Raw genomic sequence first — 26,732 nt, 5'->3', positions numbered from 1 at the left:
GCAGAAAGGCCCCTTGGAGCCCACCCAAAGTATCCTTGTGTGTATACACACACACACACACATGTCCAAGTCCATGCTTGACTCCCCCTCACTAACATAAACATCACACACAGAACTTCAAATAAACAGATTTCTGCAGGAAGAGCCTGGGAGTAAACATTCCCCACAGCCCCAGCAGCTGGGGGAGGTGGGTACCACTGGCTTTTCTCCCTTTCAAGTGGCTTCCAAGTGACTGTGAATGTGGTTATATGGGTTTGGGTACTAGTCTGATGGTTTCTAACCAGACTTAGGATGCTGGATGGGTTCTACCAGCACCACACCTGTCCTCCCCTCCACCTGCTTTTTGGCTCTTGGGGACTGGCTAATGTCAATGGCACCAATTCCCCAAACAAGATGGCAAAAGCCAGCCAGCTTTTTCCAGATAGGACTTGTACCAGGAAAAAAGGACCAACCCACTGAAACAGAAAACACACGTCACCTACATGCACAGGCCTGTTCTAGGGGTATTGTTCAGGAACATACAGGTTCCCAGGCTACTGAGAAAGAGAACAAGATCTTCATACGGTGCACAAAATCCCAATGCAGGACAATAAGCTTGGGATCTTAACTCTGCCATGATTTTAGTCACCACCATTTTGGCCTGAAAATTAATGTTAAGACCACCTAACGTCCTCTAGATATTCCAGGAAACAGAATCTCAGCAGGTGCATGTGCCAGGAATGCTGTGCTGTCACGATGCAGAATCAGCAGCACCTGTTTGCCAAGGCACCTGACACCTGAGCCACTCAGGAGCCATCCTAGACGGGGTGGGAGAGGTGCTTCACAGCCTCAGCCACCATCGAGATGCAAGGCTTCCAACCAGCCACCTGTGACCTCAGCAAGAACTGGAAATATGTTCCCTAATACCTTCATTCACTTCACCCCAGTCCCAGCGAGAGGCAGATGTGAACACAAGGAGACTCGCCCACTACAAGCTCACAGGACACATACACATTTCAACAAAATTTCAGCAAGTGGCAAGAAGCACACATGAAATCAACTCAGCTAAGAATCTTCAGAGAGCTGCTTTCAGCTAGGTATGATGGCACATGCCTATAATCCCACACTGGAGAGGCTGGGGCAGAAAGATGGGAGGCCAAGGCCAGCACGAGATATACAGTGAGTTCTGTGCTTTGTCTCCATTCTGGATATAGCCAGGTCCCAAGGTTTCAGCCTGAAGCAGAGTGGAGAAAACACTTGGAGACTGTCTGCAAAGAGAAGGACAACACACGCAACACACAGACTGAAAGCCGCAGCTTTCTGCTCAGCCCAAGCTTTTCTGTGTTTTGTCCTGGGTCTTAGAAAAACCTACAAGGAGAAGATGAAATAAGCATGCAAGACCAGTTACAAGCAATATTAACATCATTTTTGCAGGAGCCAGTTACATGCTAAAGAGTAAACACAATGCAAGCCCATCAGGAACTTGAGGCCCTTCAAGATTATAAGTCTCTCAAACACATGAGCTTTAAAGCTACTTGCAGCCCCACTACCCTAAACACCCCAACTCCCAGCTACAGCCAGTGGAATACCCAATGACATCAGAGTACCCCTTTTGAGCCTGTTGACCAAGCCCCTGCCATGTTGGCCTGGATTGCTCCCCCAACTAAACACGTGAGTCCTGAGTTTTCTGAATAGATGATCTTCAGGGTAACTTGCAAACTCCAAATCACCTAGATGCCGTCTACAGCAGAGCCTGTGACTCTGAGAGCCATGACAGGGATTGGGCAGTGACAAGAGAGGTATTTCACCTTGTCTATGGCCTATACCTTACATTTTAGGTTTCAAATTTCAAAAAAATCAGATATGTACTACTCAAATCTATGAAATATGCAGTGGCTTTCCATACCCTGAACTTGGCACAGTTGTAAAGGATGCTGTAAATGTGGTTTGCCAGTATGAGTGCTCTCCTACAGGCACAGCTAGGTGGCCGGCAAGGGGTCCCACATGCCCTAAGCACTGCTCAGAGCCAAGGGTGCCCCCCACAGCCAGGCAGAGCTTTGAACCACAGCACATAATCAGTGAACACTAACAGCTACCCTAACATACAAAGTAGCATAACACACCCACTTCCAGGGCTCCAGGCTTCCAGACCTGGGAGCAACAGCCTCTGGCAAGACGTGTACACAGAGTCATACTGAACCCTCTCTTCTCTCCTATCCTTGGCTCTCCATTTGGTTTTAGTCAAGTGTTTGGCCACTTAACATTACTCTAGATGTACACGTCCAAACCACAGGGAAACTTGGAACCAGTGTTGGATTTTATGAGCCGTTTCCCAGCTGAGACTCATGCCTGAGAGTGGTGAGCTCAGAACCCATGCATCAGGGAGGGGATGTGCCAAGAAAGCTCTGAGACTGTCACTGGCCACCATGGAAGCCTCAGTTCACATGTCCACACATGCAGACCACAGCACATGGCAGAAAAACTCAAAAAACACTTAAGATGCACAATACTGAGCCCAGAGGGGAGCAAGCATCACCTCTGCCGGACACTAGAGATCAGTAACAGATCCTATGCAAATTCTCATCTCCCCCAGTGACTCCCACTAAAGACAGCCATCAGTCCAGCACAGGAGCCTCTGCCCTCTTCTCCCCAAACATGCTGACAGGGTGGCAACAAATGGAAGTCCTGCGGCAGTGACCAGAGAAGACAGGGGTACTGCTGCCAGGAGAGCTGCACCAGTGAGCTTCCTCACTGGCAAGGGGTCACCACATCCAGCCCTGTGCTAACAAAGTAGAAGCTCACAAACCTAGGCCCCATCCAGCCTCCCGGCCCAGTGACAACCCAAAGCTGACCTTGACCACCAAATGAAAGCGGTAGTGCAGACAGGACATGGAGACACCCTGGGTAGCGATAATACATCCCTGACAAATGAACTGCAGCACGTAAACACAGGGAAAAGAGATGAGTGCTTCTTAATAACTACTCCCTCAAGGAACATCCATCGGTCACAGCGAAACCAAGAAGTCCAACCACAGGCCATTTTCCCTTCCTTCCTTTCCTCTCTGGCTTCAGTTTTCATATGGGACACTTACTCACACTCCAGCCCGGACAGCTATCCTGAGAAAAGAGCTTCTTTTGACTTTAGAATGACTTAGCAATTTAGCAGCAGCAATTATGACCTTTTCAAATACAAAGATATTTTGATGCTTTTTCTATACTCATATGTTCATATCCACTTGCCACCACACAAAACACAATTCCCAAGTGGGAACGTGCTCGTGTTTGGTTTCCTGGTTTAAGCATGTGTAGCGGAAACATCCGATCATTATGGAAGAAGACAGAGCCTCTTACCCCAGAAGGCTCCCCTCACAGACTACCCCAGACCTGCCAACAACACCAAAAGCCAAGCTGTAGTGAAGGCAGAGGGTATGAAGTGCTAGACAGGCACCCCATGTAGCTACTGGTTGGGCCTTGCTATTCTGACTCTGAACAAGGCATCAGTCTCAGCCTGGCCAGATCCCAATTTCACACTATCAGCATCACTGCCAATCTACTTTCACCACACAGCCAGGGTCTGACAAAGGATTTGGCCAGAGGAAACTGGTCACATGGTTAAAACAGGCCATCAAAAGGAACTGATCAGAGATTACAAGCACCCACTCTTCATGGTAGGAACCTAGAGGAATCACAGCCCACAGCCCAGGGCAACAAGGCCGTAGGCCTAGAAGAAAAAGGCAAGGTAGAGGAGGAGGAACTGGGAGGGGGCCAGTTTGAAGAGGAGGAGAAAAGTAAAGATGAGGAAAGGAAGGAGAGGGAGGAGGAAGGGGAGGGGGAAAGGGAGAAAGGGGAAGAATTAGACTGGGCTGTGCTGGGGATCTGGATCTACAGGACAAGGTCAAATTCACTCAGATCAAATGGTGTCTCCAGCTCCTAGACAGGAGTGACTGAACCAAAAGCCCGATGTGAACCTCCCTAACCCTTAGGGAGGAAGAAGGGTAGGATGTTCTGGGGGATGTAGGACAAGGTCTTCACAGGACATAAACAGAATCTAAAGTCACAAAGAAATGCAGTACAAGCTGAAGGAAAAAGAGCAAGTGGAAAGTGGCTGAGGCAGGCAGTGACCTGAGAGCCCTAGTGGGACTGGCTGGGCGGGAAAGGAAACAGAGCCTGGCCTGCATGGCTGAGTAGGTACAAGGGCTGAGTGCTGGGGTCCCTGCTACCCAGATAACATGCTGCTTCTCAGGGAGGTTCACAGTGAAACTGATTTTGGAAAGGTGAGAAGAAAGAAAAAAAAATTACTGGCAAGCCTTTAGAATGAGTGCAGCTGCCGAGGAACAGAAAAGACACAAGGGCAGCAAACAGCGGGATCCAAGAAAGGAAGGAAAGGAAGGAGCAATCAGGAGTGGAGAAAAGATTTACAGTGAAAAGTCTTACTACCCCGCCATGGTCTACCCAGAGCCCAGAAAGCCTAGATGTTACCCTGTCCTCAGGGCTTGAGTACACTCAAATAGGGTAACAGACAGGCGAAAAGACAGGCCAGGGTTACAGAGACACCAAACCAGAAAGAGAAGTAAAAGTAACCGAGAACCTTCCCTGGGCTTCTTCCAGTCTCCTGAGCAGCAGCAACCTGCTATCCCAGGTGGCTTTGGTTCTTCCTCTACAGCCTCTGGCAAGAATATAGAGCTAAGGAAGCCCTCGGGCCACTGTTCAGGGGATACCTGAGACCCAGACCCAGCTTATCTAGTCCTCAGCTGATGTCTCAGCAGGGAGCTGAACCGGTCACCACAATATCCCAAAGTGGTCTCTGCGGGCATAAAAAGGTCTGCACATCTCACTGGGAACTCCACTAACTGCCCAGATACAATATCCTGGTGTCCTGAGAAAAAAACAGTCCTGAGCTTTACATTCCCAGGTGCACTATATCCTGGAGTTCTGCATACCTGCTGCTACAGACCTGATAGCCAGGCTATACACCTGAAAGACAACCTCAAATCTGCACGCTATCCATAGACCAAAGACCTGATCATGAACATGCAAGTTGACCATGAACCTGAGAGCTGACCATAAACCTAAGAGTTGGTCACAGTCCTGAGTTGACCACAGTTCAAAGAGCTGACCATAGACCTTAGAACTGACTATAGATTTAAGGGCTGACCATGGACCTGAGGCCTAACCACAGACATAAAAGCTGACCATAGATCTAAGAGTTGACCACAGACCTGAGAGCTGACCACAGACCTGAAAGCTGACCACAGACCTGAATGCTGATCATAAAAAGTTGATTATGGATGTTAGAGCTGACCATGAGCCTAAGAGCTTACCATGAATATGACAGCTGACCACATCCACAAGCATAAGATTTTTGCATGTTCACCTTCCTGACATCACATTTCACATCTGGTCCAGCAAAGCTCTCAATCTCAAAACACTAGACAGAACTCTATTTAGAATCTCTGTGGAACTCACCCAGACTATAAAATCTTTACAGTGCGGGATATAGGATATCATGAGGATGCCAGCCCAGGGATGCCTTTGGGCATTGCACAAAGGAAAAAAGGCTGAGATGCCATGGTAAGCCATGAAGGTAGCACCTTTTCCCTGGGGCCTTGCCCCTCATCCTCCCTGTGAAAGTGAGGGTGGGCACTGTAGCCACCAGGTCAGCCATCTTCCTTGGCCAGTTCTAGAGTGAGATGGAGATCTCTACCCAATAGCTGAAGCTTCCTTGGGGTATAGGATAACGCCTGCTAGTGATGAGCTCAGGACAAAGCCTAGCAGCTGCCTGGCAAAGCAACACAGAAGCAGAGGTTGGAGCCACGGTGTTGGCAAGGGCCCCACATACTGTAGCAGCACAAGCAGAAAAACAGAAACTAGGAGTGGGCCCTGGAAGGGAAAGCCACTGTCTCCTGCTCCCAGCACTGAGCTTCTGGCTACAGGATGTATGCCATCCTCCTTGGAGGAGTCTGTCAGGGTGTCATCCACGGACATGAGCACGTTGATCACAGACCAGAGTTTCTAGCCTCCTACCCACCCACAGAGCCAAATTCTGGATACAGTGGCATGCACGGGAACCTGGCACTTCTCAGAAGGGGCAAGGGACACAGGAAAGGAGCTTTCAGCCCAAAAGGACACCCGAAGATGGACATAGACACTGCCTCATGATAGCATGGGGTGTTGGTGCAGCAGGCCTAGCTCTTGGACTCCTCCTAGAAGCTATCCAGTGGCTTGCTTCTAAACTTCCTCTTCTACTTTAAAATACACCCCAGGGCCCAAAGAAGCCAAGCTCTTCTCACTAAGAAGTGGAGCAGCACATACAGCTCACACCTAAGGACAGAGGCAGCAGCTGGAGGTGAACCTGTACAATACAGGCTCGCATCTGCAGAGAGTAGGAAGCCCTTGGGACATCAATAACCATGCTCACAACCTAAAGGAAGACACAACACACACCAGAGCTAGACGTATTTTCTACACATTCTTCCAGGTGACAAGTGTGAGGCCAGTCTAGCAACCTAGAAGGGCTCAAGCCACACTGACCAAGGTTGCAGCCACCAAGAAGCAAACTCATGACTCTAGCAAGGCCTCTGTGACAGCTGTCACATCCCATTATTATTATTTTTATTTTTGTAAACTTTTTATTGATTCTTTATGAGTGTCATGTCATGTACCCCAGTCCCATTCATCTCACCATACCCTCATATCTATCCTTTACCCTTGCAAATTCCCTTCCAAAATAAAACACACACACACAAGCACAGAAAACATCTCATATGGACACTGTAGTGTCCCACAGTCTACCTTTCTGTCCACATATCTTCATCTGAAAATGTTCATTGCAATGGGTCTTTGGTCTGGATTGAGGTTTCTGGCTTCCGTGACACCATCAATATCAGATCCTCACTGTGAACTCCTCCCAGTTATCCTGTTATTGCCCTGTGTCATGGAGATCCTGCAGTTTTGGATCAGCAGGACTGACCCTTTCATGAGTCCCAACTGTTCACAGATGATGTAGGTGATGTAGATTTGGGGTGGGCCAACTCAGAGCCCTGGATCTTAGCCTGGGTAGTAGCTGAGCTGATCATCCCATTGCTTCTCCTTTATCCACACTACCAGAGTGAGATCTCCAGAACTGCTCTCCAGCACTGTTCCATGTAGGCCACCCAATGCCACCATCAGACAGAGAAAGGGTCAGCTCTCCTGCTCTCATGCCCTCAGGGGTGGCTCACCCACACACATGCCTCCAGAGCCGGCTCCACTGTGCTTCCCATCAAGGTGTGGAACCCACTCTCCCAAATACTGTAGCCTGTGAGGGGCTAGGCCAGCTCTCCAGCTCTCACATCCTCAGGGCTGGCTCACTTGTGCCTATGCCATCAGGGCCAGCTCCACTGTGTTGCCCAGCCAAGTTGCAGGGCCCACTTTCTCAAATGCTGCAACCAGTGAGGGACAGAGACAGCTCACCTGCTCTCATGACACTGGGGTCAGCTTATCTGACTGCTTCAGGTGATAGTCTCTGAGGCCTATCGCACGGTAGAGGAGTGGCAGGGCCAGGCAGTTGTCACATCTTGTGATTCAGTGAGAAGGCTATCTTACACCACCCCAAAAAGGCACTCCATACCTCAGGAGCTTAGGTTTTGACCTTCAGGGTCTCTTAGCAACTGCAATTGCATCCACAGAGGAAACCCAACAGGCTTGCATCAATATGAAGCAGTAACAGGAAATAGAAAAACAAGCTGGAGGCAGCCTTGCATCAATTTCCAAGGGAATGCTACACTTTAGCTCATCTCAAACGAATCTTTCTTGAAGAAAGCCAATTAATCATGTACAAGAAGATTCATCTCACTGCAAGAAGCAGGACAGGCAACACAGGTCAGTGCAGAAGGGAGCAAGTACGCACAACTGGAGAAAGACGTTAGGCCAACGGCTGCCTATGGTCCCAGTAAGACTTTTAGTACGCAGCCCCAAGCCAGTAAATGTCCATGTTCCCTAAGGACCAGGTCCTCCAGCAAGGTTATCTTCAGGAATAAGACAAGCAGATGAGTCACAACTCAAGTGAGGCAGGTTAGCCTGCTCACAAACTTCTCCAAGCTTACAGGGAGTACACACAAAACACACACCCACGGGTGTTCACTGCAAAGGGCTGCTGAATGAGGGCATTTCTTCAAGAGTTGTCCTAAAGTGCTCCTTTCTTCCTATTTTGTCAGTTGCAGTAGGTTCATTTTCTCTGGCAACTGGACACAAGCTAAGGTCATCTGGGAGGAAGGAACCTCAACAGAGAAAATGCCTCCCATCAGATTGGTCTTTATACAAACCTGTGGTGCATGTTCTTGATTTGTTATTAATATAAGAGGACTCAGCCCACTGTGGGTGGACCACACCTGGCAGGTGGGCTGGGATTGTCTGGAAAGAAAGCTGAGCAAGGTATGGGGATCACAGCAGGGAACAGCAACCTTATATGGTCTCTGCTTCAGTTCCTCCTTCAAGTTATTGTCTTGTGTTCTCTTCCTTGATTCTCCTGTCATGATGGACTGTGAGCTATAAAATGTCATAAACCCTTCCTTTCCCAAGCTGCTTTTGGTCGTGATATTAATACAATAGAAACCTTGTTAGGACAGAGGTGAACTCATTAGAACATGGCAACTGTGCAGGTACATGGCCCCCGATACGGGGGCTCTATGTTCTCTCACATACTTGGAGCTGCAGGCTTAGAAGACACCAGGGCATTCATCTTTCTATTGGAAGCCAGCCCTTACCTGATGAATCCTTATTCTATCAACATATTAAGTCAAAAAAGTGCCCCTGATGAGGTTCTTCCAAGGCTTATTCAAACAGGAACATAGCTTCAAACTTAGAGCTATACCCATGACCCAGGACACCCAGAAGAACACCCTATCTGCTGTCATCAGGTCATCAGCTTAGTGAAGGCAGAGGGATGAGACAGGAACACTTAAGCAAGGCTTCCATTTGATTTAACTCTGAAAGCAGCCAACACCAACTAGAGGACAGAAGAAACCCGGGAATACAGAAGATCATCAAAACTGGCAAACCTACAATAGACTGGTGAGGGAGAGTCAATTACTAAAGTCAGGGATGAAGGACAAGACATTATCTCCAGCATTGCATAAGTGAAAGGACCAGTGAGATAAGCAGCCAGGTGCCCAAAGACTTCCTAGCAAGACTTTCCTTCCAGTAAAGCTAACTCATTAAGAAGGAAAACTCTCAAACACAACAATAAGGATAAATTTAGCCTAAGTTCAAGACCTATAAAATAATTTTTAAAACATCAGTAAAAGTAGTTGAAGAGATAGTTGAAGGGAAAGATAATAGAAGAGTGGTAATAAGCAAGGTATGATGGGGGGCAGAGAGGTGTTTTACTTTGTAGATTAAATTTTTAGAAAACCAATAATGTAAGAAGAAATTAAGACAAATTCAAATTGATTGTAAGAACACTATTTCAATGGTAACATTCCCCTCAAAAATCCACAGACTTGTGATAATCTCTGTCCAAGTTCAAGCTGGCTTTTTGTGGAAACTGACAAGCTAAGCCTGAAATTCCTATAGAAATGGAAGGAAATGGCCAAGACAAGACTTAGAACAAAAACAAAACAAAAAGTTAGAGGTCTCACACTTCTGATCTCAAACCTTTCTACAAAGCTACAGTAATCAATAGTGTGATGCCAGTGAAAGGATGGACATGTCAAGCAATGAAATAGAGATGAGAGTCCAGAAATAAATTGTTATGTTCATGACCAATTTAAATTTCAAGATGAGTGGTAGGATGGCCCGGTGGGGAATAAGACTTTTTTCAATAAATGCTACTGGAACAACTAGAGAGACACATCCAAAAGAAGCAAAGCTCCAATGTTATACGACTGTAGGTCTTAGAAGAAAACAGATGTCTTTCTAACCTCAGACTAGATACAAACAACCAAAGAAAAAGCAAGGCATAGTCCATCAAAATTAATACCATTCCTGCCTCAAATAACATTCAAGAAATAAATACAATACACCAAATGGCAGAAGAAATTATGAATCACACAGTTGGTAAGGTCTAGTATCCAAAATATATCAAGAATTCTAACAATTCAACATTTTTTTTGAAAAGTTAAAATGTGCTGCAGATTTGAATCTTCAAAGTTGATGTATAACTACCCAATAAGCTCATGAAGGAATTCAACATCAGGAACTGCCCATCAAACCACAGGGAGATGTCACTTTACACCTACCAGGACAGTTATTATTAAAGATGAACAAAAACAAGTGCTGTTTGGGGATGTGGAAACATTGGAACCGTCACTTACTGCTGGTGGAACGTGGAACGGTCTGGCCATGGAAAGCACCCAGCAGCAGTTCCTCAAAAGCCAAGCTTCCTTGGCTAGCACCTCCACAGCTGGGTTTACACCCAAGAAAACAGAAATCTATGTTCAAACAAAAGCTCGTGCGTGGATATTCGCAGCAGTCCTATCTGTAACAGCCAACAGGTCAAACCACAATGCAGTGTATCTCTACACAATGAAATAGCACTGGGCCACAAAAGTGAATGAAGGATCACCATTGCTGCACCCCAGGCCATCCTAGAAAATATCGTGCTCAGTCAAAGCATCCAATAGGATGCAGACTACTGGATCCCATTCACAGGAAACGTCCAGAACCAGTGACCCTGAGACAAAAAGTAGATTTCTGGTTGCCAGAGTTTCAGGGAAATGGGATGAGGGTGACTACAAATAAGCACTGGTTTCTTTTCAGGATGCTACGGTATCCCGGGACTGAGAGTGGTGGTGAATACATAGAAACACTAAGCTGTACACTAAATTAGAACAGGATTTTTACACTATCTGAATTTTAGAATTCATAGATAATAATAATAAAACAGTACAGACTCTTCCAAATAAAAATGAGGGATGTTCTACAAATAGTAACACACTCTGTGTGTACACACAAGCACATATTTCTATGAAATAGCAAAGACTCCAGACATGAGGCCTCACTTACACAAGTGCTCAGTCAGTGGGGCCGAAACAAGAAAAACCCTCCTCCTAAGGAAGCAGCTGGTTTAGGCCACACCCATACCATGTGCACAAAAGCAGAACCCTTCCATGAAGGCTTCTCCCAGGCTGGTAAGGCAGCTCAGAGGCAAGGGCCACAAAATGCAAGCTGCAAACTGAGTGAGCTAAGGACCCGCGGCAGTTGGCCAGCCAAGGTTAATGACAAGGCCCAGAGCTTAGAGAGGCTTCTAGAGGAGGCAAGATGGGGCAAATCTGAAGGACACTTAATTTGCTCAACTCAGCCTGGCCTAGGCACAATAGGCACAAATGAAGATTTGACTACAGTTTCCAAAAGCCCCATGTCCATGGACACTTGGGACTCTGGGAAGTTGGCAGCTACACAGGAAGCAGCAGCCAGCAAGTGCCTGGAATGTCACCACCACCAGATAGCTTCCATTCCAAAGGCCCCTCTGAACATCTGAGACCCACACTCTGAAGAGGGAAACAAAGTCCTGTGGAACTGCACAGGAACTCAGAACACCTCCTTAATGTTACATATACCACTCTCCTCCCAGCTGCAGAGCTTGTTCTAGCTGTATAGAAATACCACCAGCTTCCTTGTATCACACACACACACTGGAGTAAATGCCACTGCCATCATGTCCTGCCTCTTTCAGTCCAGAGAATTGATAGCAAAGGACCAAGTAGCTCCAAACATCTTCCAGAAAGCCCAGATGGGCACACTGTATAAGGGGCGGAAATACCACAGCAGGTATCAGCCAGGCTACCACAGTCTAAGAAGGGATCATGAAGGTTTAGCTATGATTAGCCCCAGCATGAGCTGTCTCCTTGAGAGCCTCATGTCAGTGTGTCCATGTTTGCTAGGTACATGTGCCCAAATATTCCCAAGTCAGTCTCAGGAAGGCACTAGATTTTCCATGGCTCCTGGCAACCCCAGTCACATATGAGCCTGTGGGAAGGAAACCCAGAGACAAAGAATACCCCTTCTTTGTCAGATACCACCACATTCTCCTGCCTACCCTGCCCGAATGCAGTGCCTGGAAGCCAAGTTGCTTTTTCTATAAAGTAAGAAAGTATTGCCATGGTAAAAATCCGAACACATTCAACAACAACACTAACACTGGGTCAGCTTCCCGGTTTGTCAGAGGACAGAGACTGACACTCTCTAAAGCACAAGGCAGCCATGAGTATCCAGTTGGATAGCACTCTGCGTGAAAAAGCACATTCTGGGCAGTAATGCTGCAACTAGCAGAGAGCCAGAGGCAAAATGCCAGGCAGACCTCATCCAAACCCAGGTCATGGAACTGTGTGGTAGAAGAGAGACTGGAAGAAAGCTACGTTAATATCAGCATAAGGGGGCAGAGACAGCTTGATAGTTAAGAGCACTTGCTGTTCTTCCAGAGGACCAGAGTTTGGTTCCCAGAACCCACATCAGGCAGCTCACAACTGCTTGTAACTCCAGTTCCAAAGATCTGATGACCCCTAATGGCCTCCAAGGGCACCTGCACCCATGTATGCACATATGCCTCGTCTTGTTTTGGGGACAAGGTCTTCCTGTGCATCTCTGGCTAGCCTGGAACTCACTATGTAGACTAAGCTGGCCTTGAACTCACAAAGATCCAAATGCCTCTGTCTCCCAAGTGCTGTGATTAAAGATATGCCAGCTAATAAAGCTTTGGGGGGGAAAAGATCAACATAAAAGCAGCAAACTAGCAGAGAAAGCGTAGAAGCCCTTACCCACCTGGGCGTCATATAATGAATGGAGTTAGTGCAAGAAAACCCTGAGCTAAAGTAGAAGAGGCAGGAGTTATTATGTAAATATAAATGTAAAGGGTCATGCTCCTTGTGACTTCTGCCTTTGGGGGCTTTACCCTGAGCTCACTAGCCTACTCCCATTCCCAGGAGGGCTTTTTTTTTTTTTTTTCTAACAAGCTGCCTATTTTTCTAACCATGTGTTCCTGGTCCAATTCAATTAATTGCCCTCAGACACCAGAACCTAGATATTTCAACAGGTGTCCCAGGGACATACACATTCTGGCAAGTGCCCATAGACTCAGATCTAAACCTATAATACCTGGATTTGCTCCATGAACAGCATTCAGCCACTGGATGTAAGCTGACTCCAGTACATGAGAGCTCAGCAGTCTCCTACAAGGATGCTGCAAGTCAGTGTCTCATCAATAAGACAGACCCTAATGCAAACACCACTCACAGACTCTGAAATCCCTCCACTGTGCATCTACGTAGGTCACATAGCACACAGCACACAGCACTTAGTTCCTCCAGAACGTGAACAGGGATGTCAGTGCTATGCATCTATGTTACACACCACCAAAGGAGAATACAGTCATTGAAATCATCAAATCATAGGCGCTGATATCCCATTAATGCTATGGTATGTCTGATCTCTCCCAAGTAGAATTTTATTCCAAAAAAAAAAAAAAGAATGGAAAGATTGTGTATTAACGTCTCCGAGTCCAGCAGCCACAGTTCTTAGGTATACCACAATGTCCCTACTGTCCAGGACCCTGGCATTCAATCATAGGGACACTCACAACAGCTCAGAAGTTCCAAGCCACTTGAAGCTCCTAGACTCCCCTAACCCCACCCCCAATGCAACCTCCTGTCTTCCATAGGAACAGGTGCTTATCAGTAGATGAATCTGAAGTCAGCTTAGGGGCTCAGCCGGACTCAAGCCCCCACTCTGAGGAACAACAGTAGCAGCACAGCAGACATGGCACTCCACAACTCACCACCCCCTCCCACGAGACGCAGATCCAGGCCAATGACCTTGTTCGCTATAAAGAAGCAGGGGCCTGAGAACCAGCAGCACACAGCACCTCTTAGCCCACAGTGCCTTTTCCTACCACTGTCAGCCTTATCAGCCACATAGCTCCCCATTTCCTGACTCTGCTCTTGTGTCACAGTACCCCAACAGCCACTCCCCCCTTGCCTCCCCAGCTAGCTTAGAACGTCAGATCATCCAAACCAAAGCCTTAAGGACTCGGCTCCTGCCACCTGTACCAGTGGCTGTGTCGTCTCCGTATCAGAGTATCTCTGTATTCTAGGCTACTCTTGAGAGTGGCTCCATGAAGACCTTCTCATTCAGAATTATGCTTCAAGGCTAGGGGTACTGGGGTTCCAGGCTGTGGGGAAGGTGGGTCACCAGGTGTCTTTGCAGAGAAGGCAGAAAACTCAGAACCATGAGGGTGACAGGCCTGACATGCAAAGCACCTTGAACCAAATCCAGTCGACCAAGGCCCTCCTGACAGAGGCCTCTCCTCACTCCCCAGCATGCCCTCCCCAGGCCTTGTCCTTCCTCTAAGACACAGCAGAGCCACATGAAACTGGAACTCTGTAAAGGTAATAAAAGGGTTTGGGGGACCCCAATGTTACTGCATCAAGTGAGGCAGGTTGGGGGAAATGAGACCCCCATGTGACCCAGTGAGGGTCTCAGACAGCCTCGTCTGTCACCAGGGTGCTGTTTTGTTTACCTTACTGGTCAGTTTCCATGGCTCACCCATGTTTCCCACACATGACCTGGCCCTCTCCTCCCACCTGGACAGTGCACAGAGTACACCACCGACTGCAACAGTGAGGGCCCCCAGGTCGTTACAAAAAAACAGGAAGTTATGCAGATCTGAAAAACCCAGACGGTGATGAAGAAGAAAAGCAGCAAAACATGTCCCCAGAAATCTGCCTGCTCCTCAGACAGATGCCATCCCAAGAGAACAAGCCCTAAGAGAGTGAATCCAAATAACCTATCCTAGATCATACACAACATGGGTTGGCCTCCCCTCCAAGGTGCTAGGGACAATTGACACTTAGCAAACTGGACAAAACAAGTGTTCATTAAAGCCCCTCACAAAGCTCTACAGCCTGAATCCAGTATACAACCCCAGAACTTCCCAGGGGCTCACTGACCAATGACAGTGGTAGCCTTTTTCTATAGCATAAGGCTTGCAGAGTCCACAGAAGGAAGCTGGATGGCCAGATCTTAGCATCCACATGTGTGTCGCGTGGGTGGTCAGAGCCAGCTGCCTACTCTGACTTCTCATCCTAACACATCATGTAGCCAGCAATCACCAAAATCTCAAAAGGTGGACACGGGAGGCTGTGAAGAGCTGAAGGGTAGGCCTCCCTGGCTTCTCAGGATCCCAGATGGGGCCTCGTATAATGGACCTCCAAGCCCAGATGGGTGCAGGCCACACACCCAAGCCATCCCAATGGCCAGCTCCCAGAGAGGGAAATACCAGACCTGGCAAAATGGCCCTGCAATGCTGAGGGACCCACAGAAACCAGAAAAGGTGCAATGAGCCAGCAAGCCTGACAGCCCATCACCCCACAGCCTTAGAGAAGGTCAAGGATCCTCCTAAATGATAAACAAGACCAAATTCTGGCTTCCTCTTGTTTCCCCAACCACTGAGGCAGCCAGATGCCTCCCAGCTGCAATTAATACCCCCTGTTCTCCTACAGTAGCTGTTTTGATGGGCCTAAGCCACCTGCTGCCAAGAAGGCCAGACTATCCCACTGCAGACAGATGTTTCCCATGTAACCTCAAGGAGCAACTGCTTAGCCCACAGAAACAACCAGCCTGGCAGCAGTGCCCCCCACCCAGCATGCCATGACTTATCCCCAGCATGCCCACAATCCTATGAAAAGCCTGGGTCCAGAGAGCCACAAAGTGGCTATCAGACTTGCATATGGGTGTACAGACACAAATCCAGAGCCCTAGGGAGAAGGTGACTAGAAAAGACAAGAACACCAGGCCAATAGCTACTGAGGGTCCCTGGAAAAGAACTCCCACACACATAGAGATTGACAGGCATGGGCTGGACTGCAGGACCCTTTTCCCCTCAGCAGTGCCATGTTCCTGCACCTGTTGGCAACAGAAGAGGATCTTCTACTGAGTTCTCCTGGAAGGATGCCTACCCATTTCACCTGAATTAACTGTGCTCAATGAAGGAACATTATGACATCTGTCCAAGTAAATGGGGCCTCCAGTGGAGTCCCAGCACCTTCTGCCCCACCTAGAGAGGCAATCAGCAGGACAGCAGCCACGGAGCTGCCCAACTCAGTCATTACCAAAAGCCGTTACCAACATGGCAAAGGAATCAACTTGTAGGATGCCTACTGTTTAAAAGGCTAGGAATGCAAATGAGATCCACAGGGCACGCCATGCCTGCTCATCAGCAGGAAGACACCAACAGGTGCTTGCACAGCAAAGGACTGAGCCACACACACTGCCAGAAGAGTATGAAACGGTGCACACCTAGAAACACACACACAAAAAAACACACTGACTGCTCAACCAGTCCCAGGGAAGCTAGCACCCATACCCACACCCACACAGAACTGCAAGCCCCAGGAAGACAAGCATCCATGTCCATACAAACAATGTTTACTCACTCACTGTACCCCAAAGGCCTGTCTTTTGAGAATGAATGAACCATGTGACCCTACAGTGCAATACAGCTCAGCCACAATCCAGGTTAACTGTTGGCACACAAAACTGAGGAACCTCAAGATCATCACACTGTACTCAGTGAAAGAAGCCAGACATCAGACTGAACATCATATAATTCTGTGTCATGGAAACTTTAAGAAAGGCAGGATTCTACAGGACAGCAGAGCTGAAGTGGGTGGGGCCAACGGCTAGGGCTGAGCACTGCAGAGGGCAGGCAGGAAAGTGTTGCAAAACGGCTTCATGGCAACAGCTGCATAAACGCAGGCATTTTCCAAAAGTCATTGACCTGTGCAGCCTCCTAGGTAAATTGTATGGTATGCAAATTATTCCTCAATAAAAAACTGTTTAAAAGGAAAAGAGCTACAGTCCAAGAACCAGACTTTTCCACTAACCACATGAGTGTGTCAGACCATACTTATCCCCATGGCACATGAGGTGCAAGCAGAGCCAATGCTAACGTCACTGTGCCAGGGCACTGCCTTTAGTGTCAGCTGACTAAAACACCTCCTACCCAGCCTTCATCTTCATCCTGACTTGGGATGAGTGGGCATCAGCCACCTCAAGGAAACCTGCCATCTCTCCACTCCCGCCCTCTAGCCACTAGTGTAGATCCCCAAATCATACAATGCCACTGTCAGAGGCCAAACACCTGGAGACAATGTGGATATTGAAAGCTGTCAACTGAGGAAAATGACATGACAAAGCAAAACCTAGAATCATTTCAGGTTGGAGAAGGGGGAGGCAGGGAATGAGAGCTCTAAGCATATTGCCCAAAGCTGGTCCTAGAAGGATCAGTGAGAGCCACCAGCCCCTGCAGGGATCTGGAGGAGACCCCGGGAAAGAACAGTGGTTCAGAGGCCACAGATGTAGAAATGTGTCCTACTTGGGCAACAAGCACTGTGATGGGGAAGAAGGAGACAGAACAGGGGAGACTGCACCAGTGCAGAAGGAAGCTTCCGGGGAGTCCCAAGTGTTCCAGCAGGCCAAGGCAGCTAGACAGAAAAACTGCAGCAGCTGAAGTTCTGCTGGGAGCAGTGCCAGGTCAGACAGGAGGCTATAACCGTTAGCCACATGCGTTCAGGCTCAGTGAGTGGCTGGCCAGCCATCTAGCAGCAGCTCAGCACCCAGAGACATGGTGAAGATGAGGCTGCTGTCCCAGGGGACCCACAGCAAGTTCCCTACATCAGACTAGGAGGGCAGTGCGGGCCCAGCAGCAGCAACAAACAGGTGTTCCTCACTCTCTGCTCTAGTCTCCTTAATCAGACTTCCAGGTGTGATTCCTGCTTGCTGAAGCATGAACAGGTAGGAGCAGAAAATGCACCAGGCTCAGATGTCTGGTAAGAAAGGGGAAGGGGCCACTGAAGAGATGGCTCAGCAGTTGAGAAGATATTGTTCTTCCAGAAGACCCAAATTTGGTTCCTAGCACCCATACTGAGCAGTTCACAACCACATATAACTCCAGCTCCAGGGTATTCAATGACCTTTTCTGTCCTCCATGGACACTTACACATACATATATAAATACATACACATAGAGATAAATATAAATCTATATTTTAAAGGTAATAGACTCACAGTTCATGCTGACTCAGAGTATGGCCTATCTGAGCCTCCAAGGGAAGAGAAAGGCCTGGGAGGAATTTGAGAGGGAAAAGTGGCAAGCAAATCAGCTGGAATATCCAACCATGTGAGCTAATAGACTTGGAGTTTGGGATGAAGATGTTGAGGGACAGATTCATCGTGGAGACTGTGCTGTGGGGCGTAGCCAGTTTAGAGGTGGAGTAGGACCAGAGTAGAGGGCAGGAGCTGGTCCAGCTGCTCCAACATGAAAAGGCAACTGTGTTCTACATGCATACCCCAGGGCAGAGGGCACGGAGAATAACCCAGGGCCTCAGCAAACTCCAAGGAAATGCACCTTACCCTCATCAGAGAGATAAACCAGTAAGACAAAGAGCCCAAGGGCACATGGTCAATCATTGTGTCAGGGCTCTGCAGTAACTAGCCCATGGAGACTCCTAGAAATGAGTTGAAGACATCCCATTTGCAAAAGGGAAAACAGACCCAGTGCTCTGGAGTTGCAGGGCACTGATGTCCTGCTACCACAGTAAGGATACATCTCCAGCCAGGAATCCCCTTACATCAAACATCAAGCCCAGACCACCCAGAGCCCCTGCCAGGGCCTAGCACTCTGCATCATAGGGATTGATCTATACAAGATAGCTACTCAAGCATCCTATAGAGGACCAGCTGGCACAGCTCCTCCCTATGGCAAAGGGGCATCCAGCAATCATTCCTCTGGTAGCATGCCACCTCTGAAAACAACCTTTCACAGTTTAAGCGTTGGAGGAACTATGCAGGCACCAGGGGTGTACTCATCACTAATGCCAAGAAGAAGCACAACAGTGACTCAAGTGTCTCAACGATGAAGTCCAAAGACAGGCTCACAAAACAGCAGTTGCAAAAAACTGTGGGCTAGGGACCAATGGTGAGGAGCCAGCCTCCCACAGAGCCCACAGGGATGTTGCATTAAGTTGGTGGACCATATCTCCAATATGCCAATACTATTTATTAAATCAGAGTAGGATTTCCATGTCTGGGTCCAAATTCTCCTCACATAAAGACAGGCAATGGCCTCTCATTGGTCTTACATTTTAGATGCTTCATTTTCATTCATTACTAAGGAAAGACCAGAAAGTTTTCTCACCACCATATCTTGTCAGGTTAGCACCAGGATCCTTAGTCCTTTGAGGGGTTCAAGATCAGGCTGCCTTCCCTGAGAATTAGTTCTGAACCTTTCTAGGTTTCATCATGCCTAAAGTCCACTCTCCAGGAAAGAGAGCCCAAAATGGCTCTAAGAGCTACCAAATTCCCTCCCTGTAACTTCAAGGGTGATGTTTGCAAAGCAGACATAGGTGGCCAATACTTTACCTGACTGCCCAACAGAGTCAAGAGCCTGGCCAGCACAAGCACCTCCTCAGGCCTTTGCAGAGTCTGCCAGTGTGGGAGATTCCCACATATCCTACTGCAAAGGTCTCACCCACTGCACTGGGAGGGGAACAAGCAAGCCCACCTTCTGTCTCAGGCACACTGGTCCTTCCGTGAACCCACATCAGGGCAGGACACCCAGTGAGCATGCCTGTCCTTGAACAGCACAGGACAGAGGCCTCACAGTTGGGGCCATTTGCAGGGGAGGCGCACAGTCTCCTAGCTGTAACTTAGGAAAGCTGGCTTCTCTTCCCAAGTCTAACCCTCTCAATTGCAGTCTTATGGCTTAGGACAGGGACTCCTGAGGACCTTAGCACAGGCAGGTCTGGGCTGGGTTTCTGTGACTTCCCAAGTCTACCAAGTCCGTGAAAACACAGATTAAAAAGCCACACAGAGACATCACCACCACCACCACACGGCCCTACCACTGGGAAGAGGACCCCTCCCCCTGCATGATGAGACTGCTCAGGTGTCTGTGGAGACTGTTTGAACACAACTGCCTCTAAATGTCACGGGGCCACCCAGCAGCTCTACCCTCACTGCCTGCTTCAAAGATGGAAAACTATGTAATATTTCCAGCCACCCCCCATGTGCCCAGGTCCCTCAGCACCTCTGGAGCAATGAAAACAGGCCACATGGAGGATGGCAGCCCTCCAGAGGGATACTGCACCTTCAATGGCTAGTCAATAATAGAGAGATACAGGGTCCTAGTTTCCTTCACATTGGGACTGAGCTGGGGTGGGGAAAAAGCAGAGCAGGGAAGCAGAGGCCAAGGTCTATCTCAAAATTCTAAACATTGTACCTCAACATTCTAAACACTGACAGCAGCCAGGAAATGCTATCTGTGGAAAAGCACCTGTGTTTACAAGTCAGAAGTGGTTTCACACAGTGTCAGAAGCACCAGCCTCAGTAGCAGAAATGTTACAATACTGTCTCACTTGATCCCACCTCCCTGGGAGACAAGGGTCAGTCCTGTCTTACACAGTCAAAGAACTGACTAATTCAGACTGCCTGCTGGAATCTCTGTTCACAAACAGCAGTGCCAAAAGAAAGAACACTGAGACTCCTAAGCCACCTACCTATCCAGAGACCAACTAGGGACAGATGAGAGACACGTGGTGCCAGTTCCTTCACAGTGGGAAAAAGTTAAGGAGGGAGCGTTCACAGCATGGAAACAGATGACTACCAGGTTTATCTCAGAATTCTAAATATTGAGAGCAGCCTTTTCCAGTAGGAAAAGCCTAGCCACTGGCAGCCAAATGCTCTGCCAAAGAGTAAAGAGCCAAGCCAGCCATTCCCCCTTCAAGAAAGTGCTAGCAGGAATGGGTCACTGGTTAAGACGGCTTGTAATGTTCTTGCAGAAGAACCAAGTTCCAGTTCCTAGCACCCAGTTCCAGGGAATACATGCCCTCTTCTGGCCTTGACAGGCACTATACTCATGTACACACACACACACACACACACACACACACACACACACACAGACACTCGTAAAAATAACTTTTTTCTCACAATTTTTTTAAAAGACTCATTATTTATTATTTATACAATGTTCTGCCTGCATGCCAGAAGAGGGCACCAGATCTCATTATTGATAGTTGTAAGCCACCGTGTGGTTGCTGGGAATAGAACTCAGGACCTCTAGAAGAACAGACAGTGTTCTTAACTGCTGAGCCATCTCTCCAGCTCCTAAAAATGACTTTTTAAAGAGTGCTGGTCTTCTGTGGAGGCTGACTGCAGTAGGCCTGGCTGGGCCCTCTGTGCTGCACAAGGCCATCCTGGCCTCAGTTTCAACCTCTCTGCTGAAGTTCTGGGCATCACAAAGAGAAACGGAACCTAGGTAAGGACCCGAAATTGAACATGTCCAGGGAAGGTCTGGCTTGACCTCGGTATATCACCCTGAGAAGTGAGAAAGGAGAAGCAAGGACAGGATTTCCCAAGAAGTCAAGTCTTGGGGGGAAGAGGGGGAGCAATAGGTTAGGTACTGGGGAGGATGTGAAGAAACTAAGAACCACTAGGGGAGGCATGAAATGGATAGGGGGCAGGGGGCTGGAGAGTGGCTCAGTAGCTAAGAGTATGTGTTGCTCTTGAAGGAGACCCAAGTTTGATTACAGCACTCACATAGCAGCTCAGAACTGCCTATAATTCCACTCCAGAGAATGTGAAGCCTTCTTCTGACCTCTACGGGCAGTAGGCACACATGTGCTATACATATATACACGTAGGCAAAACTCACACCTAGAATAGTTTTATATATATTATATATATATATATATATATTTTTTTTTTTTTTTTTTTTTTTAAGAAAATGAGACAGCCATGTATAGACAGCATGTGGCTCCTACAGAGGCGGGACACAGTTTCTTCAAAACTCAGTAAGTCTTCTACAAGGTACACACACACACTCTGAGAACTGAAAACACCCATCCATAGAACACATATACAAGAGTTTCACAACAGTTTTCACAACCAAGATGCAAAAACAGTCCAAATGCCCACTAACTGATCACTGGACAAACACAAGCAACAGGGACAAATGTCCATCCATAGAAGCACTGAGGTATGCTATGACAAGAAGAATTCTGATGACTCCTTGCTAAGTTAAAAAATAAATAAATAAATAAATAAAGCCAGACACAAAAGCCACATGCTCTACAGGTTTATGTCCAGGAACCAGGAACCTCCAGAATAGACAAATCCAAAGAAATGGTATCATACTAGTCGTGGGCAGTAGCAATTGGTGATAGCCAATGTATAGGGCTTTCTTTTGAGGTGACTTGAATGTCCTAGAGCTGATTGCAAGGATATGACCAAGAGTCCCAGAGTAAAGAAGAGTGGGGTAGAACCTGGGTAGAGGAGTGAGGTGGCGACTGCCCTCCCAAAGGCTGCTATGGAGGACAGAACTACAGCCCCTTGCACACTGATGGGGAAAACCTGGCAATGATGATAAATCCAAAAAGATAGGAAGGAGAGGGAAGAGGGTCAAGGTGCCTGCCTGGAGTCTACCCACCCACAGCACTTCTGACCTGCCTCTCTCCATCCCATGGCTCAAGAAAACCTACTGACTAGGAACCTTTGGTCCCCACGAACACTCACTGCCAGTTCTGCAAGACCTTGTCTGCCTGGAAAGGGTCTCTTGGGAGTTAACTAAGCAAAGCAAGAAACCAGCTCCAAATGACATCTTACTCTTAATACAGAGCAGCCTGACCATGTAAGGGTGGGAGAACTCTGAAGCAAGCCTGCAGGCATTCACCTTCTCAGTTCACTACCAGTCAACAAGTCAGGATCCTAAAGCTACAAACGCACCAGCCAACAAAACACTAGGCGGATCAGCAGAGCAATCATAGCCACAGTCTGGCCCACCCACTCCCTCTCTCCCAGTGACAACCAATCAATCTAGGAACCAAACAGAGGCACTGTGGTAGTCACTACTAGAAAGTGAGAAAGTCGGAGGTGCCCCTGGCTACCTGGAAAAATACTTCTGAAGGGACACCAGCTGGGACAGAGGTCCTCAGAACGGGCTGAAGACTCTTCTCCCAAAGCGTGACTGAGCCAAGTTTGTGTATTTTTTTTTCCTAACACTGTGCAATGACTTTAACTATTTCACTCCCACCCAAGAGACTATGGAGCGTCCCTGCCTCAAAGCTAGACACTCTTGTCTGCTTGAGTGTTCTGTGCTTAACATTTTCAGTCCTGACATCTAACATAATAACTACTGATAGTACAACTCTCCCTCTCTGTCTCTCTCATTTTCTCTCTCTCCCTCCCTCCCTTTCTCTCTTCCCCACCCCGAGGGTTCTTCCACAGTTTTTAAGAACACGAAACAAGTCTGCCTACAGTGATGCACTTGGACAACACAATGAGGTCAAAGGGCTAGAAGCAAGCTGAAGGGCCTCAGCAGCACAGCTCCATAACTGCAATGGGCCACCCTGCCAGGCAAGGATGCCAGCCAGGATTGCTAGTGAGACAAGAGCAGGCTGAACAAGATGTTCTGGAGATCCCAGGGTACTGACGACAAAGCTATGATTAAAATTTACATACATGGGCTGGGGCCTATAGCTACACAGGGAAGGCCGGGGTTCACTGCCCAATTAAAAAAAATGGTATTTTAAAAGGGGTCACCTCTGGAACAGGAAGAGGAGGGGGGCATCAGAGGGAAGACTTTCAAAACTATAAATGCGGAAACAAACCACCTACTGCTTGTGCATAAAAGGAAAAAATGTCCTTCAGAGCCAGCATGACTGTTTCAAATCGGACACTTTCCTCCTGGGAACGGACTCGCTTAGGCGGCAGAGAAAGCGCTGGGCAGGGTAGAGCTTGTTTCCCACAGCAAGAACCCCTTTATGGTCTTGAACACTGTTGGAACCAGGGGGCATACGACACACCAAGGTGTACGGACAATCCCAAGCATGCTTTCTGAGACTAGTGGAGCCAAGGAATTAAAATCTACCTCACTTGAGAATTCACTGCTTTCTCTACCCAGTTTCTTTCCCACAGCACCCAAACCCCCACCAAGGAAGCATGGCCCAGAATAGGAGTGTGCCCCTTCTTGGTCATTCCAATGAGGATATGCCTGCCCCTGGGGACTGGCTCAGAATTAACTTAGGTGCAAGTCACCAAGATAAACACTCCTTTTGGATAGAAATGTAGCACAAAACTCCAGAGAACCTTAAGAAAAAATTAAAAATGCAGGGAACATGTTGCCAAACAGAAGTGAGTTAAGCCGGCCACAGTGGAGTACCATCTTTAATCCTAGCAGAGGTTGGTGCATCCCTGCCTGGTCTACACAGCAAGTTCCAGGCCAGCCAGGGCTAGGTAATAACTCCCTGTTCTAAAAAGAAGCTAGTCACCCACTTTAATACCAAACAGAAAGAAGTATGTGTGTAGATGGTTGAAACACAGCAAAAACTCTAGAACTCAGAATCAAAAATTACTAGAAAGAATGTTTTTCACAGCAAAATTATTTTCCCTGGGAGATGAAAGTGCCCCACCATGCCTAATTTTCCTGACATTTCTGAGGCTTTGAAGCCACGGCTAACGGATCTGAATCATCTGAACAAAACCACGCTACAGTGACATGTTACTGGAAGGCCTAGAATAGAATGCTAAATATACGGGCACACACCCATACAGGCCCTTGTAGAAAACGATCACACGTGAAACTACAACGAGTTGTCCATAACCCGAGAGGGCGACAGTGCCTCCCCAGCAGGGAACTAGAACACTCTCATGTCTATATGTGAAAATAATAAAGTACGGCAATAACGCCTGCCTTTCACTAATAAAAACCAAGCACACGCGGTCAGTGAACTCAGCTCAATGAAACTCTTCTCCCATGCCTGCTGCCAGGAAGGTAACAGGACCCTCTCCTGAAATCTACATCAGGCCTGTATCCAAGCCCTGGCACTGTCCCAGCTGTTCACCTAGGCAAGGGGAGGGAGAGGGAGAGAGGGGTGTACGTGGCTGCAGGGTTCCATCTGTGGCATTACCCTTTCTTCTTAAACAAGCATGCCACTTGGAGCCGCATTCTGCTTTATTTGGGTTGGCAGTTTAAGTACCAACAGTGGGGTGGCACCGTGGCTGCAATGCTGAACTAGGTCAGCCTCAGCCTGCTCCAGGGAGCTCCCAGTGCCCCAGGCCTCAGCTCCCTTCTGCCTCCCAGAGGAGAAAGCCCGGGGTTCCAGGGTGGGACTGAGGACTAGAAGAGAGAAGTCTTACAAGATAAAGGCCTTTTGCATCATTTCTGGTCTTGAAGAGCTTTTCAGCACCTTTTCATTTAGTAAACAACGAATATAAAGTCCTCCAGGGCTTGAATAGAGCTGCCTCATTTGAGAACTAGTGAGATTACAAGTTACACGGCAAAATGAGAGTGCCTCACACATCAGGACGCCCAGGAGACAGGACAGAGGGATGGGATCTAGAGACCAGGACTCTGAGGATGGAGCTCAAGGTCTGGGGTTGAGGTCTGCTCGGAGGGACATGGTGAAGAAGGATGAGGAATAGGGTGCGGGAGCAGAAGGTATAGGATCTGAGGTTTTAGGATAGACTCGGAGTTCAGGGTCAGTGTGCTCTGGCTTAGGACAAGAGACCAAAATTTGAAAACTGGGTTTCTGAAGTCAGAATTCAGACTTTGGGAATCAGAGAATGAGGGGCCAGGATTGAATCGGGAGACCTGCGGTCAGTGTGGTTAGGTCTGGAGGCCAGGGCATCCAAGTACCAGCATTCTGGGTCAAAATTCCAGTACTTGTGGCTCTGGAGTTCGGAAAGGAACAGGGATCACAGCAAGGTACCAGCATCAGGAGTCAAGGATCCGGACTTAGGCTGGGTTCTCGTAGTCTGGGTTAAGACAGGGGCTCAAAAGCTGGGTCTTAAGAGTTTGGCCTCGGGGCCAGTAAAGCGGTGTCAAGGTCCGGGATTTGTAGCTAGAAGTTTCCTGGCGTAGGGTCCACCGATACCGGGTCAGGATCTGGGGCCTGGGGGATTCCTGGTCAGGGTGCCCAGCTGTGGGTAAGGGGGCATTAGAGTCACACGTCCAAAAGACAATTGGCCCAGGGTCCTCGGCTATAGGTGGCACTATAAGGGCCGGAATTTAGGGTCTTCAGCTGGAAATGGGGATGTCAGGGTCCCGGGCTGGGAGACTCCTGGCCCGCAGCCGCCCCTCCCTATCCGACGGCGCGGCACTTACGTCGTCGAAGAGCGAGCCCACGTTGGCCGTGACCAGCAGGACCGCGGTGCCGGGGGCGGCCGCCTTCCCCGCCATGGTGCCCGGGCGGAGCGGGCGCTGGACTGGGTGGCGGCGGCCGCTTCCTGCGGGGCCGGGAGGGCTGGGGTCTCGCGGGGCCGCGGGGCGTCAGCTGCGCCGGGGGACAGCGCCGGGGCGCATCGCGGGCTCGGCGGGTCGGACCGGGCCTGGCCGGGACTCCAGCCTCGCGGTCGCTGGCTCTTCGCTGCTCCGCGGCCCCGCGCCCGCTCGCCGCCGCGCCTCACAGCGGCCCGCGCGCAGCCATTAGACCCGCCGGGAAAGTTCCCGCAGCCGCCGCCGCCGACTCCGGCTGGGGCAAGTCCCGCCCCACAGGGGGTGGGGCCCTGGGAGGCGGGGCTGCTGGTCGCGCCGGGGGCGGGGCTTTTTTGAGGGCGGGGCCTGCGCACCGCCTACAGACTTGAGTCCCGGGCTCCTCGGCTCAGGGTCCGCGGAAAGAGCGGGGGCTCGAGCGCAAGCCAGGCTTAGGGGTGGGGTCTGCTCGGGGGCGGGGCCTGCTCACAGAAGCTTGGCCTAGGGTGGGGCGGAGCCAACACAGGAGCGG

The 26,732-nt window shown here is 48.8% G+C and overlaps 1 protein-coding gene across 2 annotated transcripts in view; it reads right to left on the bottom strand.

Annotated features, from left to right (window-relative positions):
• The window catches only part of Inpp5a (inositol polyphosphate-5-phosphatase A), a 184,442-nt gene extending 157,979 nt beyond the window's left edge, over positions 1–26,463 (bottom strand). For both annotated transcript variants that reach the window (XM_055608822.1, XM_055608823.1), the window contains exon 1: positions 26,114–26,463. In XM_055608822.1, coding sequence (XP_055464797.1) covers positions 26,114–26,188 — 75 coding nt within the window. In that variant the 5' untranslated portion in view covers positions 26,189–26,463. The remainder of the gene's footprint in view (positions 1–26,113) is intronic.
• Between the last annotated feature and the right edge of the window lie 269 nt (positions 26,464–26,732).

This window comes from Psammomys obesus, unplaced genomic scaffold, assembly GCF_907164565.1.
Source record: "Psammomys obesus unplaced genomic scaffold, mPsaObe1.curated_primary_1811, whole genome shotgun sequence".
In the NCBI taxonomy this organism is placed as follows: Eukaryota; Metazoa; Chordata; class Mammalia; order Rodentia; family Muridae; genus Psammomys; species Psammomys obesus.
Note: the sequence above shows the minus strand (reverse complement) of the source record. Positions and strands in the feature narration are given on the sequence as shown.